The sequence below is a fragment of the Schistocerca piceifrons genome, chromosome 1 (genome assembly GCF_021461385.2).
Source record: "Schistocerca piceifrons isolate TAMUIC-IGC-003096 chromosome 1, iqSchPice1.1, whole genome shotgun sequence".
NCBI classification, from domain to species: domain Eukaryota; kingdom Metazoa; phylum Arthropoda; class Insecta; order Orthoptera; family Acrididae; genus Schistocerca; species Schistocerca piceifrons.
In genome coordinates, this window is record NC_060138.1 from 814,561,292 (window position 1) to 814,575,021 (window position 13,730).

At 45.3% G+C, this 13,730-nt stretch overlaps 1 protein-coding gene across 1 annotated transcript in view; it reads right to left on the bottom strand.

The window, feature by feature from the left end:
- The window catches only part of LOC124805706, a 208,922-nt gene extending 195,632 nt beyond the window's left edge, over positions 1-13,290 (bottom strand). The window contains exon 1 of the mRNA XM_047266279.1: positions 13,084-13,290. Within this exon, the coding sequence (XP_047122235.1) occupies positions 13,084-13,120 (37 nt within the window). The 5' untranslated portion in view covers positions 13,121-13,290. The remainder of the gene's footprint in view (positions 1-13,083) is intronic.
- Between the last annotated feature and the right edge of the window lie 440 nt (positions 13,291-13,730).

The following is a 13,730-nucleotide window of genomic DNA, read 5'->3' on the forward strand; positions in this document are numbered from 1 at the left end:
TAGGGCGACTGGAGGCTGGTCAAACACAGCAGTTCGTAGCACGGGCTTTCCGTGTGCCACAAAGTGTGATCTCAAGATTATGGCAATGATTCCAGCAGACAGGAAAGGTGTCCAGGCGCTGCAGTACAGGACATTCACAGTGTACAACACCACAAGAAGACCGATATCTCACCGTCAGTGCCCGCAGACAGTCACAGAGTACTGTAAGTAGCCTTGCTCGGGACCTTACCGCAGCCACTGGAACAGTTGTCTCCAGATACACAGTCTACAGACGACTGAACAGACATGGTTTATTCGCCCACAGACCTGCAAGGTGCATTCCACTGAACCCTGGCCACAGGAGAGCCCGTGAAGCCTGGTGTCAAGAACACAGTACATGATCATTGGAACAGTGGTCCCAGATTATGTTCACGGACGAGTCCAGATATAGTCTGAACAGTGATTCTCGCCTGGTTTTCATCTGGTGTGAACCAGGAACCAGATACTAATCCCTTAGTGTCCTTGAAAGGGACCTGCATGGAGGTCGTGGTTTGATGGTGTGGGGTGGCATTATGATTGGTGCACGTGCACCTATGCATGTCTTTGGCAGATCCTGATGGATGATAACGCACGGCCCCACCGAGCTGCCATCGTGGAGGAGTACCTTGAAACAGAAGATATCAGGCGAATGGAGTGGCCTGCCTGTTCTCCAGACCTAAACCCCATCGAACACGTCTGGGATGCTCTCGGTCGACGTATCGCTGCACGTCTTCAAACCCCTACGACATTTCAGGAGCTCCAACAGGCATTGGAGCAAGAATGGGAGGCTATACCCCAGCAGCTGCTCGACCACCCGATCCACAGTATGCCAACCCGTTTTGCGGCCTGTGCACGTCTGCATGGTGATCATATCCCATATTGATGTCGGGGTACATACGCAGGAAACAGTGGCATTTTGTAGCACATGTGTTTCGGGACGGTTTTCTCAACTTATCACCAACACCGTCGATTTACATATCTCTGTCATGTGTGTTCCCTATGTGCCTATGCTATTAGCGCCAGTTTTGTGTAGTGCGACCTTGTGTGGCACCACATTCTGCATTACTTTATGAGCATGAGTGTATTTCTGTGTTTCACAGTTTGTCCATAATAAACAACTGACATCCGTTCTTTCTTTGTGAATGACTCTGTATATGCAGTCTTTACGGGGTAGTTCTGCGTTCGATCCTACCGACTGCCAATCGCGTCATCGGATACGGTATGGAGGGGCATGGAACAACCACGCCTCTCTGCCGGCCGTTGTCGGTTTTCTTGACCTCGAAACGGCTACTAATCAGTCGATCAGATTCTCAGCGAGTGCAGCCCGTGATAGTTCTCCCACAGTGGAAAAATTCCTGTCAGTACCGGGAATCGAAAGGGAATCCCCCGCATCGCAATTATCCACGCTGACCGCTCAGCTGTGGACAGTTTTACCGGGAGTTCTGTCTTAATATTCTTTCATAGAACATCAGCCAAAATAACAGATTGTATGTTGCCACGTCCACTCATCTTGCAACTCTGGAATGGGTCCACGATCGTAATATTGCTCTCCAACCCTGCAAGTGGGGTCGAACCGATGTTCTTTGATCCAGGGCATTTCTATTTCGCTTAATACGCGCGTTTACTCTTTTAGAGGAATCTTTGAGTAAGATGTAACTGGTAACCGTATTTTATTCAATTACTTCAGCCAGCCATAATAAAGACACAGTTGGTAAAAGTAATAAATAATCCACGCGCAATTTCTTAATCTCAGGTGGAGGTCGACAGAGGGGTAGGGCTGCTACCACGAGCTAGACTGGAATAAGATTGCGGGACGATGCAATCGCATTTTTTTAAGTACCATCCCAGCGTTCATCCAGTGGCAGCTGCGGCGCGAGATCTGGGCGCCGTTTCCGTGCGCGCACACTTTTGCGACGACGATAAAAATAAGAAAGGGCAAAAGAACGGCGGAGGAGTGAGGCCGAAGGAGGAAAACGAATGAGAAGAAGGACTAGGAAGAGAAGGTTTGGAGGACACTAAAATGGGAAAGGGACAAATAATTGTCGAGGAGATTCCGAAAGGACTGTGTTGAGCATCCTTCCATACCACTTCCATGTCCCTGGTACAGAAAAAATTGTTTCTTGTTTTCGTCTGTTCGATAGTGCCACTCTCGTTGTGAGTGAGCCAACGGAATGACAGTGTAAAGTGCATAAATTACGTTTATTGTTTTGTTTGTTGTCGGTGTGCATTGATCGGCAACGAAGCAATGAAACTGGAATCGCGTTAGCGTTGCAAATAATGCGACTCTCTTTGTCTGTTATTCTATATTTCAGGCTGTGAAAGAGTATTATTAAATTGTGTACCTTTTACTTCGCTGTAAATCTGCGTTGATCTCAATAAACGAATAAACAGGCTAAGCAGCGATTAGTATTAAAAAAAATGGAATGATGTGGTAGCACTGGGTGTAGAGCAGCAAAGTCGATATTTACCGTGGGCCCAGTTACCCCACCTACGTTACACCGTTCGTCGGACATGATTTAGTGAAATCAAAGCATACATAAACGAGGACGTCCCAACAAGCGTTTAACTACTCTCCTTCCCTCCTATCCTCCAGAACACTATATTCTCTCCCTCCCCCGTCCTCTCTCTCTCTCTCTCTCTCGCTCTCGTTGTGTGTGTGTGTGTGTGTGTGTGTGTGTGTGTGTGTGTGAATCGCTTCTGGCGCACGTAACGTGGTAAGCACTAGTTACAAGCTAATGAGGCTGCAATAAAAACCAGGGACGCCTTTTCTGCTAGCAGATTTTAATGTTGTATATCCACTTTAGACTATATGTCCTACCCGGAACCTCGCCCTTCTTCATTGTCGGTGCACAGTTTCAATCTGTTAGTTTCATCAAAAAAACTCACAATCCTCTACAGAGTGAATTATTCATTCTGGTAATGCATCCACTCTACTGAAGACAAACTTACTTGCCTGTTTAAGAAATGAAAAAGAAATAAGAGTCTGATGCAGTTATTTCATAAAATATGCTTGAAGGAGGTTATCTATTGGATGTAACAGAATCAGATGGATACAGCTTCGATAAGAGTGGACTTCAAATCCCTGTTCATCGCTCCTCATTTAGGTTTTCCACAGTTCCTCTCGAGTCTATAACTGTCGAGGTATAAAGGGTGATTCAGATGCCTCTACTGCTGTCGTTTTATGCAACGTGCAGTGTTATAACTGACCCTCAAAAACCATACGCGAGATTTTCATATTCTCTCGCTCGCTGCCTGCAAACTAATAGTCCTACAAAAAAAATGAACAGGACCTTTAATGAAATTAAATTTTGTACTGATAAACGTTTCCGCTGTAGGCCATGGTTTACGAGTTACGCAAGAAAACCCTGCAAAAGTGACCTTCAAACCTTGCTCCGCCCCCACGCTCATCCCTCACCAGGCAAGATTTCTAGTTACGTACGTCGTTCGTGGCACTCCCTCCTACCATTGTACAAAAATTCTCGACTACACGAAGTACTCCCGATATTGGACCTTATTTGGTCTCTTATTAATGGCCCTTTTACGCCACAATCATAGTCGGCCATTTCGTTAACATTATTAATTTAAAATTTCCAGTGAGGGTAATGAAAGAAAAACAATTTTTGTAAACATTACGTTAAAACTAATTACATGACAATTCAGTTCAAACTTAACCCTCACAAAAAAAATGTTCAAATGTGTGTGAAATCTTATGGGACTTAACTGCTAAGGTCATCAGTCCCTAAGCTTACACACTACTTAACCTAAATTATCCTAAGGACAAACACACACACACAGACACACCCATGCCCGAGGGAGGACTCGAACCTCCGCCGGGACCAGCCGCACAGTCCATGAGTGCAGCGCCCTAGACCGCTCGGCTAATCCCGCGCGGCTAACCCTCCCAAGCACTGTGGATACGTAGTCAGAAGGCCTGACGAATACAGCGATGTAATTGTTTATTTTATGCTGTTAAAATTCACGAAATCTACACAGTTGTCTATTTTTGAGTTTTTAAGCACTCGACTAATGCTTTGAAGTTACAAGACTAGTCAACGAAGACCATAAAAGGTCGAATGTGCAAATAATTCGTGCAGATGCAGGAGAGAGTGCCATAAAGACAAAAGGTGGGGCTGAGTGTGGGTGAGTTTGAATGTCACTTTTGTATGGTTTTCTTGAATAACTTAAAAACTATAGTCTCTAGTGAAGATATATCCCAGTACACATTTAACTACATTAAATTTCTTACAAAAACGTCCTGCCTTTTTTTTCTGCAGGACTTATTGTTTGAGTGTGGCGAATGAAATAATATGAAAATATCTCGCCTGGTTTATGAACGCAAAGTATTACTTTGCGGTTTGCATAAAACGACAGCAGTAGGGGCAGATGTGTAAGAAGCAGTCAAATGAAAACGAGACAGATAGAAAAAGTAAGTAAACAGCTAATTATTTCAAAAGTAATCACCGCAACTGTTAAAACATTTATCGCACTGTGAAACAAGACATACAATACCTTCATGGCCAATTTTTTGGTGCCTATGGAGCCATCATTGTACTCAGACATGTACCTCTTCATCCGAAGCAAATCGACAGCGACAAGTGTCTTTCTTCAGGGTTCCAAAAATATGAAAATCGCATGAGCAGAGATCAGAACTGCATTGAGGATGTGTAAGGGCTTCCCAGCGAAACATCCTTAGCATAGCCGAAACAACCTGCCAACGTAATAATGGACCACATGCTACTAAGACTGTTTCATGTACGCTTCATAAATTTCACAGCGAAGCCCTTAAGCATCCTCCACACAATGCCAATCTCTCCCCATGCGATTTACGTATTTTTGGAGTCCTGAAGAGAGACATTCGTGACTGTCAATTTGCTTCGGACGAAGATGTGCACGCTTGTGTACGATGGTGGCTCCGTAGAAACCGCAAACATTTTTTTATGAAGGACTGACTGTCTTCTCTCGCCGCGCGATAAATGTATTAACAGGTATAGCAATTACTTACGAAACATTAAACAGTTCACTTACTTTTTTTCAGTCCTTCTCGTTTTCAGTTGATCGACCCGTATATGTGCTGGCATCCGATTTCATCCAATTTCGTTGCTTTATTTTCACAGTCGGTAACAATAACACACACGTATTGCTCATAACTAATCGAAACGATACTCTCTTGCTGGATAGCAGAAAAATCATGTGAAACAGCAGCAACTGTTAAATTACTAGAAGTATGCATCAGCGATTTAATGTGCATTAGAGCGTAATGAGATCCTCTTCTAATTACAGTGGCAGACGCTACAAGCGTTAAATTCAGAGCTCATACGTTCCAACAACCAAGGAACATATTAACTCCTCCCACATATTTCTTGCGAAATGAGAATGACTGTAAAATCGATGAATACGGAGGCTTATCGTCAGTTGTCCCCCTTCATCGTTAGCGAACGGAGCAGGGAGTGGAGAAAACGATAGTGATAAACGATGTAGCCACCATCAGATATAGTACTGTAGCTTTCTGTGTACAGACGAAAAACCAAAACTACACTCTACAATCACACATCGTCATGACATATTTCTGCACATGATACGTCATCGAGAGGGTGGATGGAGGCAACAATAACACCCATCACACCAACGTCATCTTCAAGACCGTACTGGGGCATCCCTGCTTAGTCTGTGACGCGTATTGCATGCTAATTTGAATGCCCGTTAGAGTGCTAGGTCGTTATAACTCTCTTCAAAGTGAGTCCCAAAAGAAAGATCGAAGCACACATTCTACTCATGATCATAAAGCATCCGATAGATTCCGAAATGTTTTCTCTCTCGGAATAAACTTTTGATCCACAATTCCAGATATTGCTGGACGTTTGTAGCTTACCAAAACACGCACAGCCGGCCGCTGTGACCGAGCGCTTCTAGGCGCTTCAGTCCGGACCCGCGCTGCTGCTACGGTCGCAGGTTCGAATCCTGCCTCGGGCGTGGATGTGTGTGATGTCCTTAGGTTAGTTAAAGTAATTCTAAGTTCTGGGGGACTGATGATCTCAGATGTTAAGTCCCATAGTGCTCAGAGCCAAAACACGCACATCGTGGAATAAAGTCAATCCGCGCTGAATCATGATGCCGAGTTTTTTCCCCCATACCACAGACAACAAGGTTGATGTTAGGTTTACTAATAACACATTTAATTTCAGAGGGCTAGAAAATCCACATTGTAATCCATGCGTGATTTTCAGATCATGGTAAAAGGTTGTCAGTTTTCCTTCGAATGCTGACAAATGGTTCAAATGGGTCTGAGCACTACGGGACTTAACTTCTGAGGTCATCAGTCCCGTAGAACTTAGAACTACTTAAACCTAACTAACATAAGGGCACCACACACATCCATGCCCGAGGCAGGATTCGAACCTGCGACCGTAGCGGTCGCGCGGTTCCAGACTGTAGCGCCTAGAACCGCTCGGCCACACCGGCCGGCGAATGCTGACATTTCACAGTCTCTACGTCGTTTGCTACACGATGCTTCGGACGCTGATTCACACGCCATCACGCCATCGGTCCTTAAAACGGGCCTCCAAGGGTCGACGATTCTTGTCGGACGGGGACGTGCACCAGGTAGTTACGGACTTCTCGCAGCAGGACACGGTGTTTTATCAAACGGGTATCTTCAACCTGGTGCGTCGATGGAATGATTACCTCAATGCCCACAACGATTTTGCCTGATTAGCATACGGATTCTGGACCGTATGGCCTTCAAACGGAAACTTTATGACCACCCCGTTTACACTGAGGTGACAAAAGCCACATATACAAATGGCAGACGTAATGTGTACACAAGATATAAAAGGGCAGTACATTGGCAGAGCTGTCATTTGTAATCAGGTGATTCATATGAAAAGGTTTCTGGTGTGATTATGGTCGCATGACGGGAATTAACATACTTTATCCGCGAAACAGTAGTTGGAGCTAGACGCATGAGACATTTCATTTCGAAATGGTTAGGGAATTCTGTGTTCCGAGATCCACAGTGTCAAGAGTGTGCCCAGAATACCAGGTTTCAGGCATTACCTGTCATCCCAGACAACGCAGTGGCCTTCAATTAACGATCAATAGCAGCGGCGTCTGCGTCGAGTTGTCAGTGCTAACAGACAAGCAACACTGCGTGAAATAACCGCACAAATCAATGTGGTGCGTATTCTTTAGAACAGTGCGGCGAAGTTTGGCGTTAATGGACTATGGCAGCAGACGACCGACGCGAGTGCCTTTCCTAACAGCACGACATCGCCTTCAGTGCCTCTCCTGGACTCGTGACAATATCGATTGGAAGCTAAATGACTGAAAAACTGTGTGGCCTAGTTAGGTGAGTCCCAGTTTCAGCTGGTAAGAGCTGCGGTAGAATCTGAGTGTAGGGCAGACCCCACGAAGCCCTTACTGTAAACTAGGCACTGTGCAAGCTGGTGGTGGCTCCCTAATAGTGTGGGCTGTGTTTACATGGAATGGACTGGGTCCCCTGGTCCAACCGAACCGATCATTGACTGGAAATGGTTATGTTCCGCTACTTGGAGACTGTTTTCTGCCAACCATGGTCTCCATGTTTTCAAACAACGATGGAATTTTTATAGATGACAATGCTCCACTTCACCGGACCACAGTTGTTCGCGACATGTTTGAAGAACACTCTGAACAGTTCGAGTGAAAGACGTGGCCAGCCAGATCGCCCGACATGAGTCACATAGAAAATTTATGGGATGTAATCTAGAGGTCAGTTCGTATACTAAATCCTGCACGGGCAACATTTTCCTATTTATGGACAGCTTAAGAGCAGCATCGCTCAATATTTCTGTAAGGGACTTCCAACGACTTGTTGAGTCCATGCCACGTCGAATTACTGCACTACGCCAGGCAAAAAGAGGTCCGAAACGATATTAAGAGGCATCCCATTAATATTGTCACCACCGAGTATGTCCCGCTTACTTCGTGGAATATTGGTTTTTGTTCGTCCCGTTTTATCATTCACGCTTTAATGAGTCAAAATGCGTCTTTTACAATAGCACTGCGTATTTTTTATCACTCTCAAGCATTTGGTCAGCGCGCTTTTTAATGGGACAATATTTCTTGAGTATGAAATCCTTTCTTGTTGTTCTAAAACTTCGATAATTACTTTACTCGCACAGTGTAACAACTATCCTTTTTTTTCCTTGCTCGTCGTCGAATCGATGAGCAGAAGTTTTACTATTACTTTAGAATTATGATGAAGGAGGTGACTTTTCAGACTTTCCCGCTTCTCGGGTTTGCCGCCGGATAATATTGCGCAAAACCCCAATGTTTCATCGATACAACTGTTCGACGCAGTTGTATCGCTGTGGTGTCGCAGCACAGTAATGGATTCTCAAAACACTGTATCCATTGCATTTTGCTAATCTCCTTGTGTCGTAACATTTCTACCTGAAACGTCATCGTAGGTGAGGAGGACGGAGTTACGTCCCGATGCGTTACTTGCTGCCTTCTGTTCCCACAATGCTCGCCTTCTTAGGACAAGTCAAATGCAATTCAAGTGACAGTTTACAAGCTAGATGCCAACAATTATAGGATCGATCCATCTGTTTGCTTACTTCCTGCATACACCAAAAAAACGCTCACAAATTATATCATACTTTGCAAAAATTGCCTATAAATTCCCACTGAAGCGACTATGCGTTTCAAATAGATGTTCTTTGATTTATCAGTGCTAAGTTTTGTATTGTTGAAATGGGCCTCAATCCAAAGACTGGTTTGGTCCATGTTTCCACGCCAGTCTATAGTGGGAACCATCTTCATTTCACTAGTGTACACTGGGAAGCATTTTCATCTCCGTGTAACTATTCAAACTACCTCCATTTGAACCTGCTTTCTGTAGTGAAGCCTTGGTTTTCCTATATAGTTTTACCCCCCCTTTCCTCCCCACCTGCCTCCCCCCCCCCCCCCTTGCAGACCATTCCTTCCATTACTAAATCGACCATTTCTCGACGCAACAGGGTGTGTCCTATCAACTAACCCCTTCTTTTAGTCAGGTTGTTGCACCATAAATTTGTTTCTCCTCATTTCGATTCAGTGCCTTTCCATTAAGCATCCATTAAGTATCGGATCGCATCTAATATTCAAAACTGTTTACCGTAAATCTCTTTCTGTTCGAGGATATATTCCGGACAAATCCTTTCAGAAAAGATTTTCTCACATTTGAATTTATATTAGACTTTAAAATATTTTAGATAAATGAAAAAATTGAGGTCAGATGTCCAATTAGTCATCTTTATGGTTCCATGCCTCAAACGGTAAAAACGGATCCCTTATAGGTATCAATTTGTTTCCCTCTTTCTGTCCGTCTGTTAAGACACATTTCTCTCAGTAGCGGGTAGAGGTAAAGGTCCCTTTGCAATATAAAAAAGTTGCTTCTAAGTCAATGCAACCAAAATACACTTTTTCTCAAGAATGGGTAGAGATATAAAGCTGAAATTTACGTCAAATACTAAGGTCTATCGTCCCTTGTCAGTGTAAAAACTTTAAGCTTCAGAAGTCAAAAGATAAGCCCATTTATGTTACATATTCTGATATTTGCAAACTCACTCTTCAAAACATATAGATGAAAGTAATTTCCGACTGGGCTCGAAATGGAAACCGTGGGGAAAAATCCGATGAAGCTTAGCACAGATATGTTGGGCAGTGTCTCTAGTAGGCCCATCGATCACATCGCGTCGCTCTTTTCAGTTCTGAGCTCACAGTGAGCACGTAAAGACGCCTAGAAAACAGTGTCACCCGCCAAATGTGAGGGCCTGGAGAGAGATTTCGCCTGATGCCAAGCAGTCTACATTACTGTCATGCATTTCCTTCTTCACGACAATTCTCGGACGCAATCTGCAGGGGCAATGAAGATGCTCCTGCAGCATTTTCGATGGGATGTGTTTTCTCACCCACAATACAGCTCGTAACTGGCTCCCCTTGAGTTTCATTTCTGCTCACGTGAACCGCTGGCTATGAAGACAACCTTTCGACGCAGACAACGAGCTGCAGATCACCGTAGAGAAGTGGCGGAAAGCACAGGCGGCTGCCTTCTGTGACGAGGGTATTGGAAAGCTGGTACAATACTACGACAAATGTCTAAGCGACTATGTAGAAAAGTAGCTGAAAGGCGTAGCTAACTACTTCAAATAAAATATTTTTGATTTTAACAGCGTTCTCGCTTCCCACGCCCGGGTTCCCTGTTCGATTCCTGGCGGGATCAGGGATTTTCTTTGCCTCGCGATGACTGGGTGTTGTGTGATGTCCTTAGGTTAGTTAGGTTTAAGTAGTTCTAAGTTCTAGGGGACTGATGACCATAGATGTTAAGTCCCATAGTGCTCAGAGCCATTTTTTTTATTTTATCAGTGGTTTCCATTTCGCGACTGATCGGACCTACTTTCCGAATAGACCTCGCACATAATTAAGTTTGTACAGAACTCTCATTGGGCGAGTCCTACTCACAGCTTTCCGTTTTCTTTTTATTTCGCTAGAAATTAATACGAGGTTTTTATTTATGTCCAAATAGTAGTTTATAAGAAAAATATGAAGTTGCACAGTGGCTCGCAAAGCACGTTAAATTGTTATGTGACGCATAACGAGCTAGTTGTCTGGGTTTTAAACTATGGGGGAGGCAAGGGCGCTGCAACACCAGTAGAAGTTGGCCTTGTAAAGCGCTGCAGAGCTCGGATCAATCTTCGAGGCTGTGACAGGTTGACTTAATTAAAAAATGACAGGTAGCCAGCCGTGAGGGCCGCGCTAATTTGGATTGATACACATCCGCCTGCAGCCGGTGTGATGAAATTCTCGTGTGCACAGGGCGCAAATTACTGGCGCACCTGTCGATAAGAATGAGCGGTTCCGTCGGTACCGGTCCGTAATGGAGGCCTGCGCGCCGCTAATTTGTCTCCACTGAGCCGGAAAACTCGTCGCGTTGGCAGGCGGGGGCGGCGACAGGCGGGGGTCAGGCAGGATCCGCCACCTCTGCCAACCGATGCTGCCAGAGAACGGATATCGGGTTGTTGACAACGCAACGGGAAACGTCACCGCTTACACCATGTGCTTTTAGCATGAAGATGACCAGTGGCTGGTCTAAAACGATTAAGGCATTATGAAAAGCTCGTGCGTCTGTGTCTTAAAAGAAAATTAAAAAATAAAACTACAGGAGATATTTACGACGACCTGTCATTGAGTCACTGCGTTAAGAATCGACACCATTTGCAAAACAATATCAATAATTTTTTTTCCACGATGAACATGATAAAGGACGAGCGCCGGCTGCAGGGACCCAAACGCCATGGAGAACCTTGAAATAAAAGTTGGAATGTACAATTTACACACGTTGCTGAGGCGATCTAATATTGTATTTATAATATCAGAGGCAAGATCGCTTCGTCTGGAACAGTTTATTTCATTACCAGTTTCGACAATAAATAGATGTCATCCTCAGATTCTCCCAGAAATATAAGTACAGTAAAGTCGACATAGTGAGAACATGCTCCAATTATAATAATACAGCTTCACACTGGTTTGTCGAACATATAAAATTCATAAATAAAATACCCATATCACTGATAAGTACAGGAGTGACAAAGGTATATCAGTAAAGACGATATTTCTAATATTATAAAGCTGGAGTGGTTGTTACCGTGTCAGCTCGAGGTAAACATTCCAGAGTTTCATCATTGTACTACACTGGCAATCGTACTGCTAAAAAACTGAAGTCAGAGAGCAACTTTCTCGACATGTTAGGTGTAGGAAGACTTTAGTTAAAATGAACAGAAGAACACAGCGAGCAAAACAGCCAAGACTGCTGCAGACTCTGCCATGCGAGTAGCACGTGTCGCATACCACCTGACGTCACTAGCTGTCATATTCACTGGCGACAAACGCTACTTCCGCCCACGCATGCCGCAAGAGCTTGATGATGTGCTATTAGTGTTACCGCTAACATAGGCAATGTTTCGATGTGACAACAGGACGACAGTGCCCCTCCAGGTAGATAAACTGCTGCAAAGGACGAAACGGGATCACTGCAGGTAGTCCGTTCCTAAATGCTGTCTGCCGAAAGACATGTTGACAACAGATATTGCGCGGACTTCAGGCGCAGCCTCCCTGGCTTCCGAGTGGTTCGTTTAACTAGAGCGGAGAGGAGAAGGTGCTATAATAATTTTTGCACATACGTATCTATCGTATAGTCAATCGAGTCGCTTAGAGAATGATCTTGACCAACAATTATTATGATAAGCATGCACTCTATAAAGAAATGAAGAGGAAAACATACAAGAAAGTTTCTCCGCACCTTAATCGTCGTATGAGTTAAGGATATGGAAACTTCAACCTGATGGTGATCACCTACCATAGTGGACGAAACGCTGGAGTGTTTTACACCATGATAATACTGCAGCGGAATGTAGATGTCGAAGTCCCAGCTTAAACTACTTTACAAGGTTGACGTAAAAACTGGTCGAAGTCGATGAACCAAACATCAACTTTTACGGCAGTTTCTAAAATAATTTAAAACAGTTATCCACTGCAGGTAGAAGGACTACGGCATATTGGACGTATTGGTTGTATAATCCTGCATAATATAGCGCCGCTGCAGTAGCTATGGTGACCCAACCAAGGAGAAATGAAACTGAACGGGATGTAATAATCGTCTTTGAAACCGTGACAAGTGCCGGAATACGTAATTGTTACCCATTTGTTTAGAGCTAAGATGCTGACAAGAGCCCAGATAATGCAGTGTCTGCGTTGAAGGTATATACATAAAACGTCGATCATCAAGCGCGCGCGCGGGTTCAAAAATTTTGACAGGTGGTATTTTAATTTCGAATGGTGCTCACACGTGACTCCTACAGTAACTGTAGGCAGCGGTAAGCTAGTGTGTCGTGCTGCTTGCGCCGTCGTTCTCACTGCAGAGAATGCTGTACTCGGAGCCACACGTTGGCCCGCGTCCCGCACGTGAACGCGCTAGCTGACAGCTGGGAGGCGGAGCGAGGAGCGCAGCAGCGGGCAGAAGCCAAACAGTTGACGGCTGCGTGTTACCTGCAATGGCGAGCACGAGCGGTATCCAGGTATCCATGTCTGCGTGTGTGGCGGGCGCGGGTCGTCGCAGCCCGCCGCGGGCCCGGCAGTCGCAGTCGGCTGTGGAACAGAACAGAACAGAGTGCGGAGCGGGGCGTTCAGCACGTAGCGAGGGTGCGCGCTCACATGCCGGCGGAGCGCAGGTCGGCGCTGATTCCCAGAGCGGCCGCTGGCGCCACACTGCCCGTATTGACCAGGCGGCGCGCCGTGCGCGCGCACCCGCCCTCCCCTCTCCCCGGACCCCTCCTGCCATCACTAGATCACCACCTCCCACTCGCGCACGGCAGCCAACTTAGGCGCCCAAAAGAAGCGGCGCGCTAGACGACCCGCGGCTGCGAAACGGAATTTTCCTCTATTTCGCCACATCCCCGAGGATTGTCCTACGGCTCTCCGTGGACGGCTGCTGTCAATGCACCCCCCACTCGTCCCACAAATCAGATACGGACCCAGCATTGATTCTGGCAGGAGGGGGAAAGGAGGGGTGGCTAAGTTTCCTACTATCCCCTCCCAACCCCCCAAAAAATTTAACTTGCCATCGTTCCCTGTTAAATGTGTCCTTATATGCCTGGTTTCTAACGATGAAAATGTCACCAGTTTTAAGATAATAA